Genomic DNA, 18,961 nt, shown 5'->3' with positions numbered 1-18,961 from the left:
AAGACCTGGGGGTTGATATCACGCCAGACCTGTCCCCTGATGCTCATATCAAGAGGATAACAGCAGCAGCATATGCCAGGTTGGCTAACATAAGAACGGCCTTTAGAAACTTGTGTAAGGAATCTTTCAGAACATTATATACCACATATGTCAGACCAATCCTGGAGTATGCGGCACCAGCATGGAGTCCATATCTAGTCAAGCATAAGACTAAAATGGAAAAGATTCAAAGGTTTGCCACCAGACTAGTACCCGAGCTGAGAGGTATGAGCTACGAGGAGAGACTACGGGAATTAAACCTCACTTCGTTGGAAGTGAGAGTTAGGGGGGGACATGATCACCACATTCAAGATCCTCAAGGGAATTGACAGGGTTGATAAAGACAGGCTGTTTAACACAAGGGGCACACGCTCTAGGGGACACAGGTGGAAACTGAGTGCCCAAATGAGCCACAGAGATATTAGAAAGAACTTTTTTAGTGTCAGAGTGGTTGACAAATGGAATGCATTAGGAAGTGATGTGGTGGAGGCTGACTCCATACACAGTTTCAAGTGTAGATATGATAGAGCCCAATAGGCTCAGGAACCTGTACACCTGTTGATTGACAGTTGAGAGGCGGGAAAAAAGAGCCAGAGCTCAACCCCCGCAAGCACAACTAGGTGAGTACAACTAGGTGAGTACACACACACAGACACACACACACACAGACACAGACACAGACACAGACACAGACACAGACACAGACACAGACACACACACACACAGTGTTCCCACAGGACTATTATGTTATGAGGAAAGAGAGGGAAGGAAGAGGTGGGGGTGGTGTAGCTCTGCTGGTAAGAAAAGGCTGGGATTTTGAGGAGATGGATATTCAGGGCTGTGAAGGTTTCAGTGACTACATAGCAGGTACTGTAACAAATGGAGGGAAAAAAATTATAGTCGCAGTCATATATAATCCACCACCAAATGACAGAAGACCTAGACAGGAATATGATAGAAACAACATGGCCACCATTAACATAATAGAAAGAGCAGCTTCTGTTGCTAGCAGGAATGGATATGGATTACTAATTATGGGAGACTTCAACCATGGGAAGATAGATTGGAAGAACAGAGACCCGCATGGAGGACCAGAAACATGGAGAGCTAAGCTGCTGGACGTGGCAACAAGAAACTTTCTAAGCCAGCACACCAAAGAACCAACAAGAATGAGAGGAGAAGATGAACCAGCAATGCTTGATTTGATATTTACCCTAAATGAATGGGATATAAGGGAAGTTAAGATGGAAGCGCCCTTGGGAATGAGTGACCACAGTGTATTGAACTTTGAGTACTTGGTAGAGCTAGGACTTATCTCCCCCAAAAAAGAACAAGGAATCAAAAGGCTGGCATACCGAAAGGGGAATTATGAACAGATGAGAAGTTTCCTAAGTGAAATACCTTGGGACACAAACCTCAGAGACAAGTCTGTACAGGGTATGATGGACTATGTTACCCAAAAGTGTCAGGAGGCAGTAAACAGGTTCATCCCGGCCCAAAGGGAAAAATCCGAGAAGCAACAGAAGAATCCATGGTATAATAGGGCATGTATCGAAGCGAAGAAACTGAACAAAAAGGCGTGGAGGAACTTCCGGAATAACAGAACACCAGAAAGCAGAGAGAGATACCAGAGAACCAGGAATGAGTACGTCAGGGTGAGAAGAGAAGCAGAGAAAAATTTTGAAAATGATATAGCAAACAAAGCCAAGACTGAACCAAAGCTACTCCAAAGTCACATCAGAAGGAAAACAACAGTAAAAGAACAGGTACTGAAACTTAGAACAGGCGAGGACAGGTATACAGAGAATGACAGAGAGGTGTGTGAGGAACTCAACAAGAGGTTCCAGGAGGTCTTCACAATAGAACAGGGTGAGGTCACTGTGCTAGGAGAAAGGGAGGTAAACCAGGCGGCCTTGGAGGAGTTCGAAATTACGAGAGAGGAGGTCAAGAGACACCTGCTGGATCTGGATGTTAGAAAGGCTGTTGGTCCAGATGGGATCTCACCATGGGTACTGAAAGAGTGTGCAGAGGCACTTTGCTTGCCACTCTCCATAGTGTATAGTAAGTCACTAGAGACGGGAGACCTACCAGAAATATGGAAGACGGCGAATGTGGTCCCAATATACAAAAAGGGCGACAGACAAGAGGCACTGAACTACAGGCCAGTGTCCTTGACTTGTATACCATGCAAGGTGATGGAGAAGATCGTGAGAAAAAACCTGGTAACACATCTGGAGAGAAGGGACTTCGTGACAAATCGCCAACATGGATTCAGGGAGGGTAAATCTTGCCTTACAGGCTTGATAGAATTCTACGATCAGGTGACACAGATTAAGCAAGAAAGAGAGGGCTGGGCGGACTGCATTTTCTTGGATTGTCGGAAAGCCTTTGACACAGTACCGCATAAGAGGCTGGTACATAAGCTGGAGAGACAGGCAGGTGTAGCTGGTAAGGTGCTCCAGTGGATAAGGGAGTATCTAAGCAATAGGAAGCAAGAGAGTTACGGTGAGGGGTGAGACCTCTGATTGGCGTGAAGTCACCAGTGGAGTCCCACAGGGCTCTGTACTCGGTCCTATCTTGTTTCTGATATATGTAAATGATCTCCCGGAGGGTATCGATTCATTTCTCTCAATGTTTGCGGACGATGCTAAAATTATGAGAAGGATTAAAACAGAAGAGGACTGTTTGAGGCTTCAAGAAGACCTAGACAAGCTGAAGGAATGGTCGAACAAATGGTTGTTAGAGTTTAACCCAACCAAATGTAATGTAATGAAGATAGGTGTAGGGAGCAGGAGGCCAGATACAAGGTAACATCTGGGAGAGGAAATTCTTCAGGAGTCAGAGAAGGAAAAAGACTTGGGGGTTGATATCACGCCAGACCTGTCTCCTGCAGCACATATCAAGCGGATAACATCAGCGGCATATGCCAGGCTGGCCAACATACGAACGGCATTCAGAAACTTGTGTAAAGAATCATTCAGAACTTTGTATACCACATATGTCAGGCCAATCCTGGAGTATGCAGCCCCAGCATGGATTCCATATCTAATCAAGGATAAGACTAAACTGGAAAAGGTTCAAAGGTTTGCCACCAGACTAGTACCCGAGCTGAGGGGTATGAGCTACGAGGAGAGACTACGGGAATTAAACCTCACTTCGCTGGAAGACAGAAGAGTTAGGGGGGACATGATCACCACATTCAAGATTCTGAAGGGGATTGATAGGGTAGATAAAGACAGTCTATTTAACACAAGGGGACACAGGTGGAAACTGAGTGCCCAAATGAGCCACAGAGATATTAGAAAGAACTTTTTTAGTGTCAGAGTGGTTGACAAATGGAATGCATTAGGGGGTGATGTGGTGGAGGCTGGCTCCATACACAGTTTCAAGTGTAGATATGACAGAGCCCGATAGGCTCAGGAATCTGTACACCTGTTGATTAACGGTTGAGAGGCGGGACCAAAGAGCCAGAGCTCAACCCCTGCAAACACAACTAGGTGAGTACAACTAGGTGAGTACACACACAGACACACACAGTATGGTTTTCGATCTGGAAGATCCTGTGTATCGAATTTACTCAGTTTCTATGATCGAGCCACAGAGATATTACAGGAAAGAGATGGTTGGGTTGACTGCATCTATCTGGACCTAAAAAAGGCTTTCGACAGAGTTCCACATAAGAGGTTGTTCTGGAAACTGGAAAATATTGGAGGGGTGACAGGTAAGCTTCTATCATGGATGAAAAATTTTCTGACTGATAGAAAAATGAGGGCAGTAATCAGAGGCAATGTATCAGAATGGAGAAATGTCACAAGTGGAGTACCACAGGGTTCAGTTCTTGCACCAGTGATGTTTATTGTGTACATAAATGATCTACCAGTTGGTATACAGAATTATATGAACATGTTTGCTGATGATGCTAAGATAATAGGAAGGATAAGAAATTTAGATGACTGTCATGCCCTTCAAGAAGACCTGGACAAAATAAGTATATGGAGCACCACTTGGCAAATGGAATTTAATGTTAATAAATGTCATGTTATGGAATGTGGAATAGGAGAACATAGACCCCACACAACCTATATATTATGTGAGAAATCTTTAAAGAATTCTGATAAAGAAAGAGATCTAGGAGTGGTTCTAGATAGAAAACTATCACCTGAGGACCACATAAAGAATATTGTGCAAGGAGCCTATGCTATGCTTTCTAACTTCAGAATTGCATTTAAATACATGGATGGCGATATACTAAAGAAATTGTTCATGACTTTTGTTAGGCCAAAGCTAGAATATGCAGCTGTTGTGTGGAGCCCATATCTTAAGAAGCACATCAACAAACTGGAAAAGGTGCAAAGACATGCTACTAAGTGGCTCCCAGAACTGAAGGGCAAGAGCTACGAGGAGAGGTTAGAAGCATTAAATATGCCAAAACTAGAAGACAGAAGAAAAAGAGGTGATATGATCACTACATACAAAATAGTTACAGGAATTGATAAAATCGACAGGGAAGACTTCCTGAGACCTGGAATTTCAAGAACAAGAGGTCATAGATTTAAACTAGCTAAACACAGATGCCGAAGAAATATAAGAAAATTCACCTTCGCAAATAGAGTGGTAGACGGTTGGAACAAGTTAAGTGAGAAGGTGGTGGAGGCCAAGACCGTCAGTAGTTTCAAAGCGTTATATGACAAAGAGTGCTGGGAAGACGGGACACCACGAGCGTAGCTCTCATCCTGTAACTACACTTAGGTAATTACACTTAGGTAATTACTCCCCAACCCTGGGAACCTCACCCTGAGGGCCTAGGGCCGAGCTGTTCTCCTGACCTCCCACCTCTAAAGAAAAGGCGGGAGCAGCCGAAAAAGCAGGAATGAAGGGGGTCCACTGGTCAGACTCAGAAGCTCCGGCAGAAGGACCAGGCTCGAATGCCTCCGTCGCAGCCCCTGAAGGGGACACCCCCGAGACCGCCTGTGTCTCCAAACCAACTAAACCCCGTCCCAATTCCGAAACCCTCAGACATTTCGGAGCCGGAAACAAGGGAAAGGGGGTACCGAATGAACGACAGAAGGGGAAGAACTAGGAGGGGCGGACGGAACCAGAGCTGAAGCGACTCCCACCCCCCACGTTCGGGTCCCTAAAACTAAAACGGGGCAGTCTCGGGGCATCTGAGGCAGCAACCTTAATCTGGCATGCAACGCCTCAGCTGCCTGCACCTGCGTATAGGGCCCAGTAGCCAGGGTGAACTGGAGTACGTACAGACAACACACGTCGCACGACTCCGGGGCAAAACAATCACCGACCCAACAGGCAGCATAGCGGAGGCAAAACCGGTGAGTGTCCCCCAGAGACAAGGGAACAGAGCAACCTTCAAACTCGCAAGAAGCGAGGGGTGGACTCAGGGGGTCACATCCATTGGACCATGTAACCCCCGTGGAGTTTCCCAGGGCATTTAGCCTTGGATACACGCTAAGGGAAGCCCAGGCAGGGTACTGCGAACCGGTGCCCAATCTACCAACAAAACTTCTATAGCTGAACCCCCTGGATGTGTACACTCATGGGGGGGGGGGGCCAAGGTGGGGTTGGACCAACAAAACTTCTATATCTGAACCCCCTGGACGTGTACACTCATGGGAGCCAAGGCGGGGTTGGACCACCAAAACAAGGTAGATGGATACAATAACCCCAAGAACAGAGAAGGGAGACACAAGGGCAGACCACCCCCCCCCCACCAGGCGGGAAAACAAAAACAAAAGAAAAACCCCGCAAGAGGACAATGTACCAAGGCGGAACAGAGCCGGCCGCTGTTATTGGGGAAAAGTAGCTGTGCAGTACCCTGCGCCCCTGCCATTGACAAAAACTACCCCTACCCAGAGACAAGCAAAGGCAAGAAAAAACCCCAGCTGACCCCATGGGCGGCGAAATACCGAGCAGTAAACAGCACAGCGGAGGTAGATCCTGAGGCAACTTGTGGAAGGTGGCCCCAAGCCCCAAGGGCAGTACTTACAGGGCACCTAGGGAAGGAAACCCTAGGCACATGCAGCCTGAGTACCGTAGAGTATCACTCCTGGCCCATGTACCACCGGAAGGGACAGCTCACACCACACGGCACAGAACTGAAACAAAACACCGAAGCCAGAGGCATGACCGCACCAGACTCCCATCAGCCACGAACTGAAGGGTGGATCACCGGTGGTTAGGTCTGGGGCTCACCCTTTCCCTTCTTGGGAAGGGGGGTTTGCGCAGAAAGCGGTGCAGCAACGTGATGACGTCATGCTCGTTTGCTAGTTTTCGTTTGGGGAGTTCTGTCCACTAGTTCGTTCAATCGCAATAATTTTACCAGACTAGGGGTTTGTTTGGTGCTCCTACCTTTCTGGGTGTCTATCCCGGTCGATAGCAGACATAGAATGCTCCCAATAATAAAAGGGGGGTCTCTATAGGCCATTGCTCCTCGTGCCTCTCTAAAGGGGGCCAGGTTCTGGGTCGTTGTTCCCGGTAGGCAAGAACTCCATACATTGACTGATGCCAAAAAGTCATACATATCCAATCAGCCTGGATAGCTCCGGGGAGCCGACGGGGTTTCCCCCAGAAAATAGTAGTTAATAATAATTGATTGATTGACAGTCGAGAGGCAGGCCAAAAGAGCAAAGCTCAACCCCCTGCAAGCACAATTAGGTGAATACACTCCAAGATGACCCGACATAGTGCAGGGAAAGAAGCCTGCCCAGCGAGACCCGAACCCCCCGAAGGAGGAGGAGCTGCCCAATGCCACCACAGGCTGGAGGATACAACCCAAATCACCCACGAATAGTCGGACCAAGCGTGAGCAAACAACGTGAGCCTCCCCCCCTATCGTTCCCATCAACGGGGCAAACCACAAAAGGGCCAACACCCCTTACGAGAAGCTGGCTGACAAATGGAGCGATCATTGCACCAACCAAATGACGCCAGCTCCGAAGGAAGCACCGCCTCAGAAGCTGGTACCAATGGCCCACCCCGATCAGAGGAACCCCAAGCCCTGGCAAGACCCTTCCGAGAAGGCCGAGAACGGCCACCCCGAAGAACCAACACGTCCGACATAGGACAACAACCAGATGAAGTTGCCTGCAAAAAGTGCGTGACAGCAGTCTCCACATACAGCAATAGACAAAACGGTGACGAAAACCTAAGAGCCAGGGCACAAGCGGATTCCAAAGAGAGTGAGCACAGCCTAATGGCACGCGAGGTAAGAAGCAAAGAATACACACACCACCACCTTGAGAATTGGCGCAAAAAGCTTCAACAAAGCGGCCGACGCCCTAACCACAGGCCAGCGTACCAGACGAAGGCCCGGCACAAAATGTCTCCACATCCTCCTCAAGCCAGTTCGAGGACAACTCGACAACTTGTGTTGGCTGCAAAAGTCCAACATTCCAAGGAAGCACAGGGGCGAACAAGCACGCATTAAAGTGCTCAAACTCGCCCCCCAGGTAAACCTGCAGGATGAATCCATCACAGAGGAAGAATGGGTCATGCAGGAGGTACACAGCAACCGCCTCCCAAACCTCTCTAGGTGCGAGAAACAGAGGAGGACCAAGGAACCCGAGGAACCCTTGAGAACCGAACCCAGAGAGGAGCCGACCCCAACTCATACTCATACAGGGAAGGGGGGTAAGAAAACCCCTTCCCCTGCAGCAACAAGACCGGCAAAGAAGACACCAAAACCCAAGCAGGGTCAAAGGGGGCCCAAAGCCCCCAGGTCAACTCCTACTCAGCCCTGGGATCCTCCAAACCAGGACCCAGGGCAGAGCAGTCCTTCATACCCTCTACCCCTGAAGAAGACAGAATTCAGGAGTAAGGCAGAAAAGAAGGGGGGCCTGCTGGTGGGACTTAGAAGCCTTGGCAGGAGGAACCAGCTCGAATGCCTCAGTCCCCAACCCGAATGGGGCAGCCTCTGAAGCTGTCAGTCTCTCATTGCCAACTAAACCCTGCCCCGACTCCAAAACCCTCAGACATTTAGGAGTCGGGAGCAGGGAGGGGGAGCAGGACCAGGAAGTGTGGACGGAACAAAAGTCGAGCCGATTAACGCCCCCAAAGTCCAGGTCCCTATAACCAAAACGGGGCATCCGGGTGGGCAATCAACCTAGCCTACACACAGAAATCACAATTGCGTGATGCATCAAATGAACAAATCCACAAGGGCCATGACAAGGATTCGAACCTGCGTCATGGCCCGCAGGTTCGGGCCGTGACGCAGGTTCCATGTCGTACCTCAGTCGATTAAGGCAGCGTCTGGGATGCTCTCGGACGCAGGTTCGAATCCTCGTCACGGCCCTTGTGGATTTGTTCAACCTACCCTGATGCAGCAACCTAAACATAGCATGCAATGCAGAAGCCACCTGCATTGCATGCAGGCAGCTTCACCCAGTCAATCATTTGTAGGTCTGTAATACAATCCACTTCAGCCTTTGTCAAGATTATCTTCCATGACACTGAGTCAGGGAAAGACTTAGGCCTTCTGATTATTCTTCTGTTGTTGTCTTTTGGTTTAAATATCTGCATGAACTGGTCACAGTTCATATTCTCTACATTTTTCATGTTATTCAGGTACTATACTCTGACTGTAGATTCCTGAATATCTATTGTTCTTAAATGTTCTGTAGGTGTGCTACCCAAATAATCCATAGTTTTTTTTCTGGGCTCCTGCAATATACCCTCTAAATTCAATATTTCCAGTGTTTTGGCTCTGTCCCACTACTCTGGGTGCATCCACTGGAAGTTTTCACATTTTTCCAAGTATATTTTTCCAAGGCCCTATTCAGTTTCCCTATGATTTTATCTTGCTGGATAACAACTATGTGGGCTTCTGGGTCAATTGAATTATGCCCTAATTTTTCAGATGGGTTTTCCAGTGTCCCAGGTACATGTCCCCAAGACTTGTTCCAGCTTTCCAAGAAAGACAGGCAAATACAGATGACAATTATAAGATTGCCACACAATAATCCTAGAGAAAACTACTTTCTGTGGCATGCCCTACTCACACAGAAGATGAAGTCTTTGTTTTAGCTCGTATTCATCTCGGTCAGTCAGTCATTAATAATGAATCAGGATCTAGGGGTGTACTTTAGCAGTAATTGGTTTGAACCTGAACAAGACTCAAGGTTGTGATCGGACACATCTTGGAGCAGTACCCAAGATTCCTGGGTGGATGTCCTGGTTTCCAGGGGGTATTTCCTGAGGCTTTCTTCAAGCCACCGGGTATCTCCTGTTCACAAACATTTTGTAGATTCGTACAGTATCGGGTTCTTAATTTCTTCAGATGGGTTCCAATGTACCCCAGTTAGGCTTCTTAGGCCAGTGGAGATTTTTCCCAGCTCTCCTGGAGCTAACTCCATTTCCCTGAGTATGTGCCTTGAGTTTTTGGGTTGTTTGTGAATAGTTTTGAGTTTTGTTTGATATCAATTCATACAAAACATTTCTCTTGTGAGCATTTAGAATTTGTTATGACCTCTTGTCTTTTCTAGCAGGGGTTTACCCCTCAGTATAATTACAAGAGTACAGTATATGGCACCAATATACCGAAGAGACAAGAGCGCGACACTCAATGTCCCATCTTCCCAGCACTGTCATAACGCTTTTAAACTACAGATAGTTATGGCCTCCACCACCAACTCACTTAACTTGTTCCAACCATCCAGCATCTTTTTTGCAAATGTGAAGTGTGTGGGGTGTGTAAGACATGCTCAGCTTCCACACCTCCGAGGAACACAAGTCTTGTCCCTAGTCCGGGTAAATACTTTAAAATTTTAATCGTTTTCTGACTAATTTTTGTATTTAATGTTCGAGTATACTTTTGTCAGAAATTTATGTAGCTTTTATGTAGTAATATTGTGCTACTATATATTTCACAAACTTGTTAAAATGCTCACACACAGTATATAATTATATTCATTACAGTACACTAGCATTAATAAAAATAATAATTTGCATTATATATTAGCATATGTCCTGTGTAAATTACTAACATGACTAAGCACATATACACAACCCATAGCAAGTTTAACAGCCCTGTGGATAGGGAAATTTTTCTCTTGTCTCTTGTAAATATTATAAGAGATAGGGTAAGGGTCACAATTCTTCAAAAGTAAATGATGCAGCAACACTTACACAAGTTTGTAATTCAAGTAATAATGAACTTACTGATAATAAGCATGCTGGCTTGCCATGAGGACCCGAGCAAACATGGTGTGCACCTCGACTGGTGGGAGAAGTAACCGGCATGCTCCTGACAGTAACGCATACCCCTTCACTGCAAGACTCACTTGGGAGGTACTGTCGCTCTTTTCTAGTAACTGATTATATTCTTTCAGAAAATACTGTTGAAAAAAGAAAAAAAAAGGGATAAATGTAATGAAATACCTCTTCCTGGTAGAACTCCAGTTGCTTCCTGTAGAGCTCTGGATGAGATTGCTCCTATCTACCAGGTCACATATCAGTCGTGGGAGTTCTGTTTGGCCTACTGGGGACCAGAGCCAAAACCTTGTTTCCCCTCTCACAAAGACAGAGCACGGGACATTCTGCCACAGCAACAAGAAAGCATTCAGAAGGTTAGTTACCCTTAAAAATAACTGCAAGGTTCACAAGAACCAAAGCCTCAAAGATGCCAAACAACTCAAACAATTCAAACAAAACAATCGAATCGCTGAAAACTACCTCAAACCCTTAGTACCGCCAAACCCCCACCAGGGGAGCCCAGAATCCCCCAGCCCTCTGTCAACTCTCCCAAATAAGTTCTGGAGCAGATAAACCCCACAAACTTCAATGTCTATCTGAAAGAAAGGGTGTCAGTGAGCCACCGGAGCTCTACAGAAAGAGGCATTTCATTACATTCAATGCTGGTTTTCCGGAGGAGCCCCATAGTGGCTTTTTTTAAGTTAATTGAACTTGGAGAAGAAAATAAGGGACTTAGTATCTGTTGCCTCATCCTCCCTAATAAGGTAAAGTAGAGTTACCAGGACGAGAAACACGGCCCAAAGCAACACAAAGATGAGTCCCAAGGATGCTGACCAAATACCAAACTGCCATAACCCTGCACAACCATCAAAACCCTCATCCCTGAATAGCAACTCAGAATACTAGTACGTTAGAAAACACTGCCGTCAGTACAGTGTAATTCAAGAACCATAGCCGTAAGAGCAGACCATAAGCTAGTTAAACTTAACATTTGAGACAATTTGAAAAATGTGATCCTTAGAACAAGGGACAAAGGAAATGGAATAATAACCCACAAAATGTTCACCGACGTTTTATCAATGGCATGAAGTTAGCAGCAAAGAGCTGCTACCGGACACAACGAATGCCATACTCCTGACCAGACCAACAAAGCATCACCATAGGACCCCACCAGAATCCCACCAACCTGTTCTCCAGCAAAATAAAAGAGGAAACAGCTGCAGACAAAAACCACACTCACCAGGGCCAAAAGAGCAAAATACTCACTATGAGAGAAGAGCATAAAGTTCTTCGACCTGACATCCAGAGGAGAGAGCCACCAGGAACACCGCCCTGAGAAAGATAACCCATACCTAAGGGGAACCGTAAATCCAAGAGAGGAGCCAGATAGTTAACATGCATGTGAAGCATATACCAAAAAGGAACAATACTCGAGCAAATTTGCCCAACAGGACAAAGTTCAAGGATAGCTGGCACTTAGCACAGAAGAACAGAGACCTGCCACTACCGATGTGACATTAGAGCAATACAACGAAGTTCAAAGCACCACATCAGCGACAGAATTGACTTGAGTTGGCAGAGGGTTGGGGTTCCGGGCCCCATAGTGGTGGTACTAAGGGTTCGAGTTAGTTTAGAGCGATTTTATCCTTTTGTTCTAAATGTTTCGGGAGGAGTTTTGCATTTTCGATGCTTCCATTCCTGTTAACCTTGAAGTGTGTGTAATACAGTGGGGCCTCGACTTACGATGGCAATCCATTCCCAGAGACGGATCGTAAGTCGAAATATCGTAAGTCGAAGAGATTTTTCCCATAAGAAATAAAGGGAATTGAATTAATCCGTTCCCCACCCTCCAAAATATTAACTTACAAATACATTTTATACTGAATACAATGTTTTTTTCTAACTACAATACAGGACATAAGTTTATCTTACCTTTATGGAGGTTTCTTGATGGCGTATGGAAGATGGTGATGAGGGGGGGGGAGGAGAGGTGTTACTGTTTGGAAGGGGAGTCCCCTTCACATCAGGCAGTGATGACTTTTCTGGGGTAAACTCTCTCTTACGTTTTGTCTGCATACTACTAAGACCTGGTTGTGATTCACTGCTTGTTGTCTCACTAAAAATCTTTCCAGAGATTTTTGTTTTTCCATATGTTTTAATTTTTGTCTGTAGCGAGGCATCACTGTCATTAAAAAGGTTAAGGCAACAACCTACTGCACCGTGATTTGGGCGAGTTGTTTCAGCAAAAGTTTGCAATTCTTCCCATGCTGCACGCGTTTTCTTAATTAATGAGGAAGGGACATTCTGTATTGTCTCCTCCTCCCCTGAAAAAATTTCCTCAGCTGTCTCTTGTTGCTGCTCCTTGTGAAGTTCTTCAGTGGTCAGTTCTTTGCTGTGTTCCTCCACCAGCTCGCAACATACAATACTCAGAACACTATGAATGCCACTTCTTTTTCTAAATTTCTCAAACCATTCCCTGCTCGCCTTATCTTGAGGTTATCTTGAGATGATTTCGGGGCTTTTTAGTGTCCCCGTGGCCCGGTCCTCGACCAGGCCTCCACCCCCAGCAAGCAGCCCATGACAACTGACTAACACCCAGGTACCTACTTTACTGCTAGGTAACAGGGGTATAGGGTGAAAGAAACTCTGCCCATTGTTTCTCGCCGGCGCCTGGGATCGAACCCAGGACCACAGGATCACAAGTCCAGTGTGCTGTCCGCTCGGCCGACCGGCTCCCCTTAAACTCTTTCGCATTTGCATTACTCGTTCCAGGGGTTTTCTTTAAAAGGTCTTCATGCAATTTTCTTCCCTTTTCACAAATGATGGCCTCAAACTCTATCATAGATAGAGTTTCTCTATCTCAAACAACATAGAGCATATAGAGGTGTCTAGAGATGAAGTGGAAAATATGCTGAAGGAGCTAATTAAGAACAAAGCAGTTGGTCCAGATGGAGTTTCACCATGGGTTCTGAGAGAATGTGAATCTGAGCTTAGCATTCCACTTCACCTGATCTTTCAGGCATCCCTGTGTACAGGAATCGTAGCAGACGTGTGGAAACAGGCCATCTTAGTTCCAACCTACAAAAGTGGCAGCAGGGAAGACCCCCTCAATAATAGACCTGTATCATTGACAAGTTAGTGAATGTATTGGAAAAACTAATCAAAACTAAATGGGTAGAACACCTGGAGAGAAATGATATAATATCAGACAGACAGTATTGTTTTCGATCTGGAAGATCCTGTGTATCGAATTTACTCAGTTTCTATGATCGAGCCACAGAGATTTTACAGGAAAGAGATGGTTGGGTTGCCTGCATCTATCTGGACCTATAACAGGCTTTCAACAGAGTTCCACATAAGAGGGTATTCTGGAAACTAGAAAATATTGGAGAGGTGACAGGTAAGCTTCTAAAATAAATGAAAAATGAAAAATTTTCTGACATAGAAAAATGAGGGCAGTAATCAGAGGCAATGTATCGGACTGGAGAAATATCACGAGTGGAGTACCACGGGGTTCAGTTCTTGTACCAGTGATGTTTATTGTCAACATAAATGATCTACCAGTTGGTATACAGAATTATATGAACATGTTTGCTGATGATGCTAAGATAATAGGAAGGATAAGAAACTTAGATGATTGCCAAGTCCTTCAAGATGACCTGGACAAAATAAGTATAAGGAGCACTACTTGGCAAATGGAATTTAATGTTAATAAATGCTATGTTATGGAATGTGGAAAAGGAGAACATAGACCACACACAACCTAGATATTATGTGAGAAATCTTTAAAGAATTCTGATAAAGAGAGAGATTTAGGGGTGGTTCTAGATAGAAAATTATCACCCGAGGACCACATAAGGAACGTTGTGCGAGGAGCCTATGCCAAACTTTTTAACTTCAGAATTGCTTTTAAATACATGGATGGGGATATACTAAAGAAATTGTTCATGACTTGCTAGGCCAAAGCTGGAATATGCAGAGGTTGTGTAGTGCCCATATCTTAAGAAGCACATCAACAAACTGGAAAAGGTGCAAAGACATGCTAATAAGTGTCTCCCAGAACAGAAGGGCAAGAGCTACGAGGAGAGGTTAGAGGCATTAAATATGCCAAAACTATTAGACAGAAGAAAAAGAGGTGATATGATCAATCACTACGTACAAAATAGTAACAGGAAATGATAAAATCAATAGGGAAGATTTCCTGAGACCTAGAACTTCAAGAGCAAGAGGTCATAGACTTAAACTAGCTAAACACAGATGCCGAAGAAATATAAGAAAATTCACTTTCACAGACAGAGTGGTAGACGGTTGGAGCAAGTTAAACGGGGGATGGTGGTGGAGGCCAAGACCGTGAGTAGTTTCAAAGCATTATATGACAAAGAGTGCTGGGAAGACGGGACACCACGAGCGTAGCTCTCATCCTGTAACTACACTTAGGTAATTACACACACATATGCACACACAGTGTACACATGTACATGTACATATGTGTACACACACATACACGTGAAAAGAAAAATACAAGCCGCTGACCAGTGGGCAGAGAGTACAACGCCGTCCAGGCGAAGATGGCACAAAACTACATCAAAAGGTCCACCTCGACGACAAAACCCAAGCCCCGGCATGACCACAACACGTGCCAAGATCCCCAAAAATCAGCCTGAAGGCCAGGAAGACCCAGGAACCCCAGAAGGCAGAACTGGGGCAGAACAGAAGTTTCCTCACACATGAGGAAACAAAACCCACTGAATCCACAAAGGGGGCACAAGAGGAAGAAACCTCCGGAACAAAACCAAAGAACCCAAAGGAACCCGGAATCGAACCCGGGGGGAGCCCAAACCACCACATTTGCCGGCAGAAATACATCACAGAGGCAAAGCACAGCCCCCAGACAGAACCCCCGGGGAAAGGGCCAAATCAGATCAAAAACCAAGGGACAAGGTGTGGGAGCAAGCATAGCAGTGACAGGGACACTGAGCCCAAACCTAGGACCCAGACAGAAAACAGAAAACCCGGTGTAAAACCCAACACCCAAACGTTCCCAGAAGAACAGAAGATGGGCAGAAAACACCAGAAAAACAAAGAAACAACAACAGAAGAATAAAACCCCTGAAAGAGGTGAAAAACTCACCCTAGATGCTGGCTCGCACACCCAGGCGCACGTAAACAAACTGCCGCGCCGCCCTGGTGGCCACGCCAGGAAACCGGCAGAAGAAAATGGCCACCAGAACAGGGTGCCGTAACCGACGCAAAAGATACGAAAACATGCCAGCAAAAGTGGGAAGCAAGAAGACTGGATGGGCAAAAAACTCCGCACATAAGCAGAAAACCCAGGCAGGGGCAAACAGCCCCAGAACTGCTAGCAGGCATCCCCCACAGCCCCGGGAACCCACAAATGAGGCCCTGGGGCAGTGCCGTCCTCCAAGCCCTTCGCCCTTAAAGAAAAGGAAGAGTCCATGGAAAAGGCAGCAAGAAAGGGCAGCTGGTAAGACCCAGAAGCCTTGGCAGGAGGAACAGGCTCGAAAACCTGTCCGAGAGGGAAACCAACCTAGCTCGTTGCAGCAACCTAACCTAGCTTGCAACACAGATGCCGCCTGTACTCCGAACAGTAATAACATCAGGAGAGTACTAGAGAACAAGCAGAGAATACCTCTCCGGGTCAAGGTGTCAGTGACCCAACAGGCAACATGACGGAGGTAAAGTGGCGACTGTCACGCAGAGACAATGGAACAGCAACCAACGAACCCACACAAGACGGGTTGGAACCCGAAAGACACATTCAATGGTCCACCGAGCCCCGACAGGGTTTTCCAGGGCCCGTAGGGTAACAACTACGGGAAGCCCAGGCAAGGAGCTGCTAACCGGTTAAAACCCAAAACTAACAAGGGGGTAGAGGACAAAACTGAAAACCCCTGCAACGGGTACAATCACAGGGGCCTAGCAGAGTAGCAGAGGGCCAACAAACACTACCAGTGGAACTATAGCCACAATAGGCAGACCCCCACCAGGAAAATTAAAATAAAAACAAAAGAAAAACCCCGCAAAAGTACACCGTCTCCAGAGGCAACAGGAACCGGTCGCCACTTAGGTGGCAGGTCACGCAACACCTTGACACCCTAACCAGCACAATACCAGTCCCTACCCAACACCAAACAAGGGCCCCAAGCCCCAGTTGGCCCAAAGGGCGAAGCAAATGCAGAGGAGCAGCAAGAACCTCTACGGGAATGGTTCCTGAACTTCCCAGGGAAGATAACCCTGTCACGCAGGGGCAGTACTCACAGGGCACTTAAGGAAGGAAGCCCCTAAGCACATGCAGCCCCGGTACTGACGAGGAACACGTGGCTACCGCACAACACACGGCAGTGAACGCCACGAAAGGCAAACACCGCCTAGGAAACCGAGGCCAGAGAAGCATCTGTCCCAGTTGACATTAGCTTACGAACTGATGCTAAGCAGCCGGCGTGGTGTGGTCCAGGTGTCCCCCCCTACCCCTCTCGGGGCGGGGAGGGCTGCGCGGACAATCGGCGCGGCAGTGAAGTGTGATGTTTGCTCGTTTCCTTGGGATTGTAGGGAGTTTCTACCTCTCTGTTCGTTTTTTTTTTTATTTAGTTTCTTACCATGTGGGGTTTGTTTTGTTATGCCTACCTTTCTGGGTGCCTAACCCCGGTCGATAGCAGATAAGGAAAACCCCAACCACAATGGGGTTTTCCAGGGCCATTGCTCCCTGAAACCTATCTGAAGAGGCCAGGTTCTGGCGCTGGTCCCTGGTAGGTCTAAACTCCTTAGCTAATGTCCCAGTCTAATATAACATACATTAGCCCGATAAGCTCCAGGGAGCCGTAGGGGCTCCCCAAAGAAAATTTAATTGTACTTACCAATGATGTAAATGAGCCAACAATATGAGCGATGATGTCACACCCTGCATGCTCGCTCATGCAAGGTGCGTCCCAGAGAGGACGCGCGCAGTCTTCAAGCACCCAGAGTTACCACGAATTTATCTTCGCGGCATTATTTACAGTGTCTAGGCATATTTTATCAAATTTTTTTCACTAATTGTGTTGCATATAATGTTACTTGATGTTCAATGATAATTGAACTTGCATACATTGAGTATACACATGCGCACACAAATGTTTTCAATTACGCCATATATAATATATATTCTTATTTTTCATTATTATATTTACACACATCCATTCACTATTTACAAGTTTTTGCAACATTATTGCACATAACCATTCCATGTGCATATTGCACATTCCATTATTGCACAACATCCTCATACTCTAAATAAGCACAAGAACTGTGTAGTCATGAGGGTGGATTGGGATAGACACTGAGTGAGATGGCCCAGTGTGTGGATCGGGCCGCGGTTCTTGTGGTTAGGTATGGACCGGGCCGTGGGGACGTTGCTCCCCGGAATCTCCGCAAGATAATAAAGTGTCTGGTAATAAATAAAATAACCCAAACAAAGCCCTGCAAATAAGCAAGACACCTGCCCTTGCAACTCCCTCGGCCAGCACACAGTGGCAGGTTTGGCACCTCATGAAACCTAACAAGTCCCTAATCTTGATAAAGGTTAGGAGGGATAAAGAACAGGTAAGGGGGGAAAACAAAGTGGCATCCAGGAAGCTGCATCTCATAACATTTAACATTTTATTTTGGATAAATAGTCAAGAGACTTACAATAGAATGGAATTATCAGATTTTTCGTCATACCTTAAATATTTGTGTTCCTTTTTTTTTATCATCTCCAGCTTGAAGTTCCAACATATTTGCTATCACACAGACAAACGTGTCCATGGCAGGCAATGCAGCTTTATGGTCATCACGGTTTCTGGAGCCACACCACTTCATGAACCACGGAAACAAGGTATCATAATTACTGTACAGCTGAGTGGAAAATTTAGCTCCATGTGTGTGAACAAGTTCTAGGGCAGCTGAAACAAAAAATCATAAATATAAGCTACTGTATCAACACAAACAGTATCTTAATATAGGAAACCACCAACTTACATAATTTTAAAATGTGCATGTCTAGCTGCAAGATAATATTACTGTACAGTACTATCATCAAATAGGACAAGACAGCAGGACTCAAGTTGTTATACAAAAACAATGAGGTTTAAGCCTTATATAGATGATTATAATAAATTCTTTTCACATTACAATACTGAAATGCTGCCGGAGCACTCTGTACATATAAACTTTTAAATGACTTTCAGAGCTATCACATTCAGTTGTTCCTTAGGGAATAATCCTCTCTCATTCCATTGGAAAGGATCATAGACAGTGAGGAGCAGATAGACATTCTACCCAGGCACAGCAGGGATTTTTTTTTCAAAATGTCCTGGTGTTCCGGGAACCCTGGAAAAATGCTCAAACCCTGCTTATAATGACTACTAAAAGATTAATTCAGTCAGTCAGTCACTCGAAGCCCTCTTAGTTATAAGCAACATCACTGATTGCATAGCGGCCCTGTTGCCAGTTACCCAACCAGGCTGCTTCCCCAGAATGTGACAGGGAGGCAGTACCAACAACAAAACATTCCTTCACTCAAATCCTTTCACATTCTTCCCAACTGCTTAAAATACCATCATGCAAACCAAAATTCAGTTAAGTGGAGAAGAATTATGCTGTTAGTTATCACTTCAAGTATACATCTATGAAAATTGTCTTCACTATCAACTACTGAACTTTCCCAAAGATACTT

At 45.8% G+C, this 18,961-nt stretch overlaps 1 protein-coding gene across 1 annotated transcript in view; it reads right to left on the bottom strand.

Annotated features, from left to right (window-relative positions):
- The window catches only part of LOC123764810 (DNA-dependent protein kinase catalytic subunit), a 746,996-nt gene that overhangs the window by 584,768 nt on the left and 143,267 nt on the right, over window positions 1-18,961 (bottom strand). The window contains exons 6-7 of the mRNA XM_069302649.1: window positions 17,968-18,188; window positions 10,216-10,391 (exon numbers count right to left, since the gene is read on the bottom strand). Coding sequence (XP_069158750.1) covers window positions 10,216-10,391; window positions 17,968-18,188 — 397 coding nt within the window. The remainder of the gene's footprint in view (window positions 1-10,215; window positions 10,392-17,967; window positions 18,189-18,961) is intronic.

Source organism: Procambarus clarkii, chromosome 48, assembly GCF_040958095.1.
Source record: "Procambarus clarkii isolate CNS0578487 chromosome 48, FALCON_Pclarkii_2.0, whole genome shotgun sequence".
In the NCBI taxonomy this organism is placed as follows: domain Eukaryota; kingdom Metazoa; phylum Arthropoda; class Malacostraca; order Decapoda; family Cambaridae; genus Procambarus; species Procambarus clarkii.
This window is presented reverse-complemented; position numbering and strand designations above follow the sequence as displayed.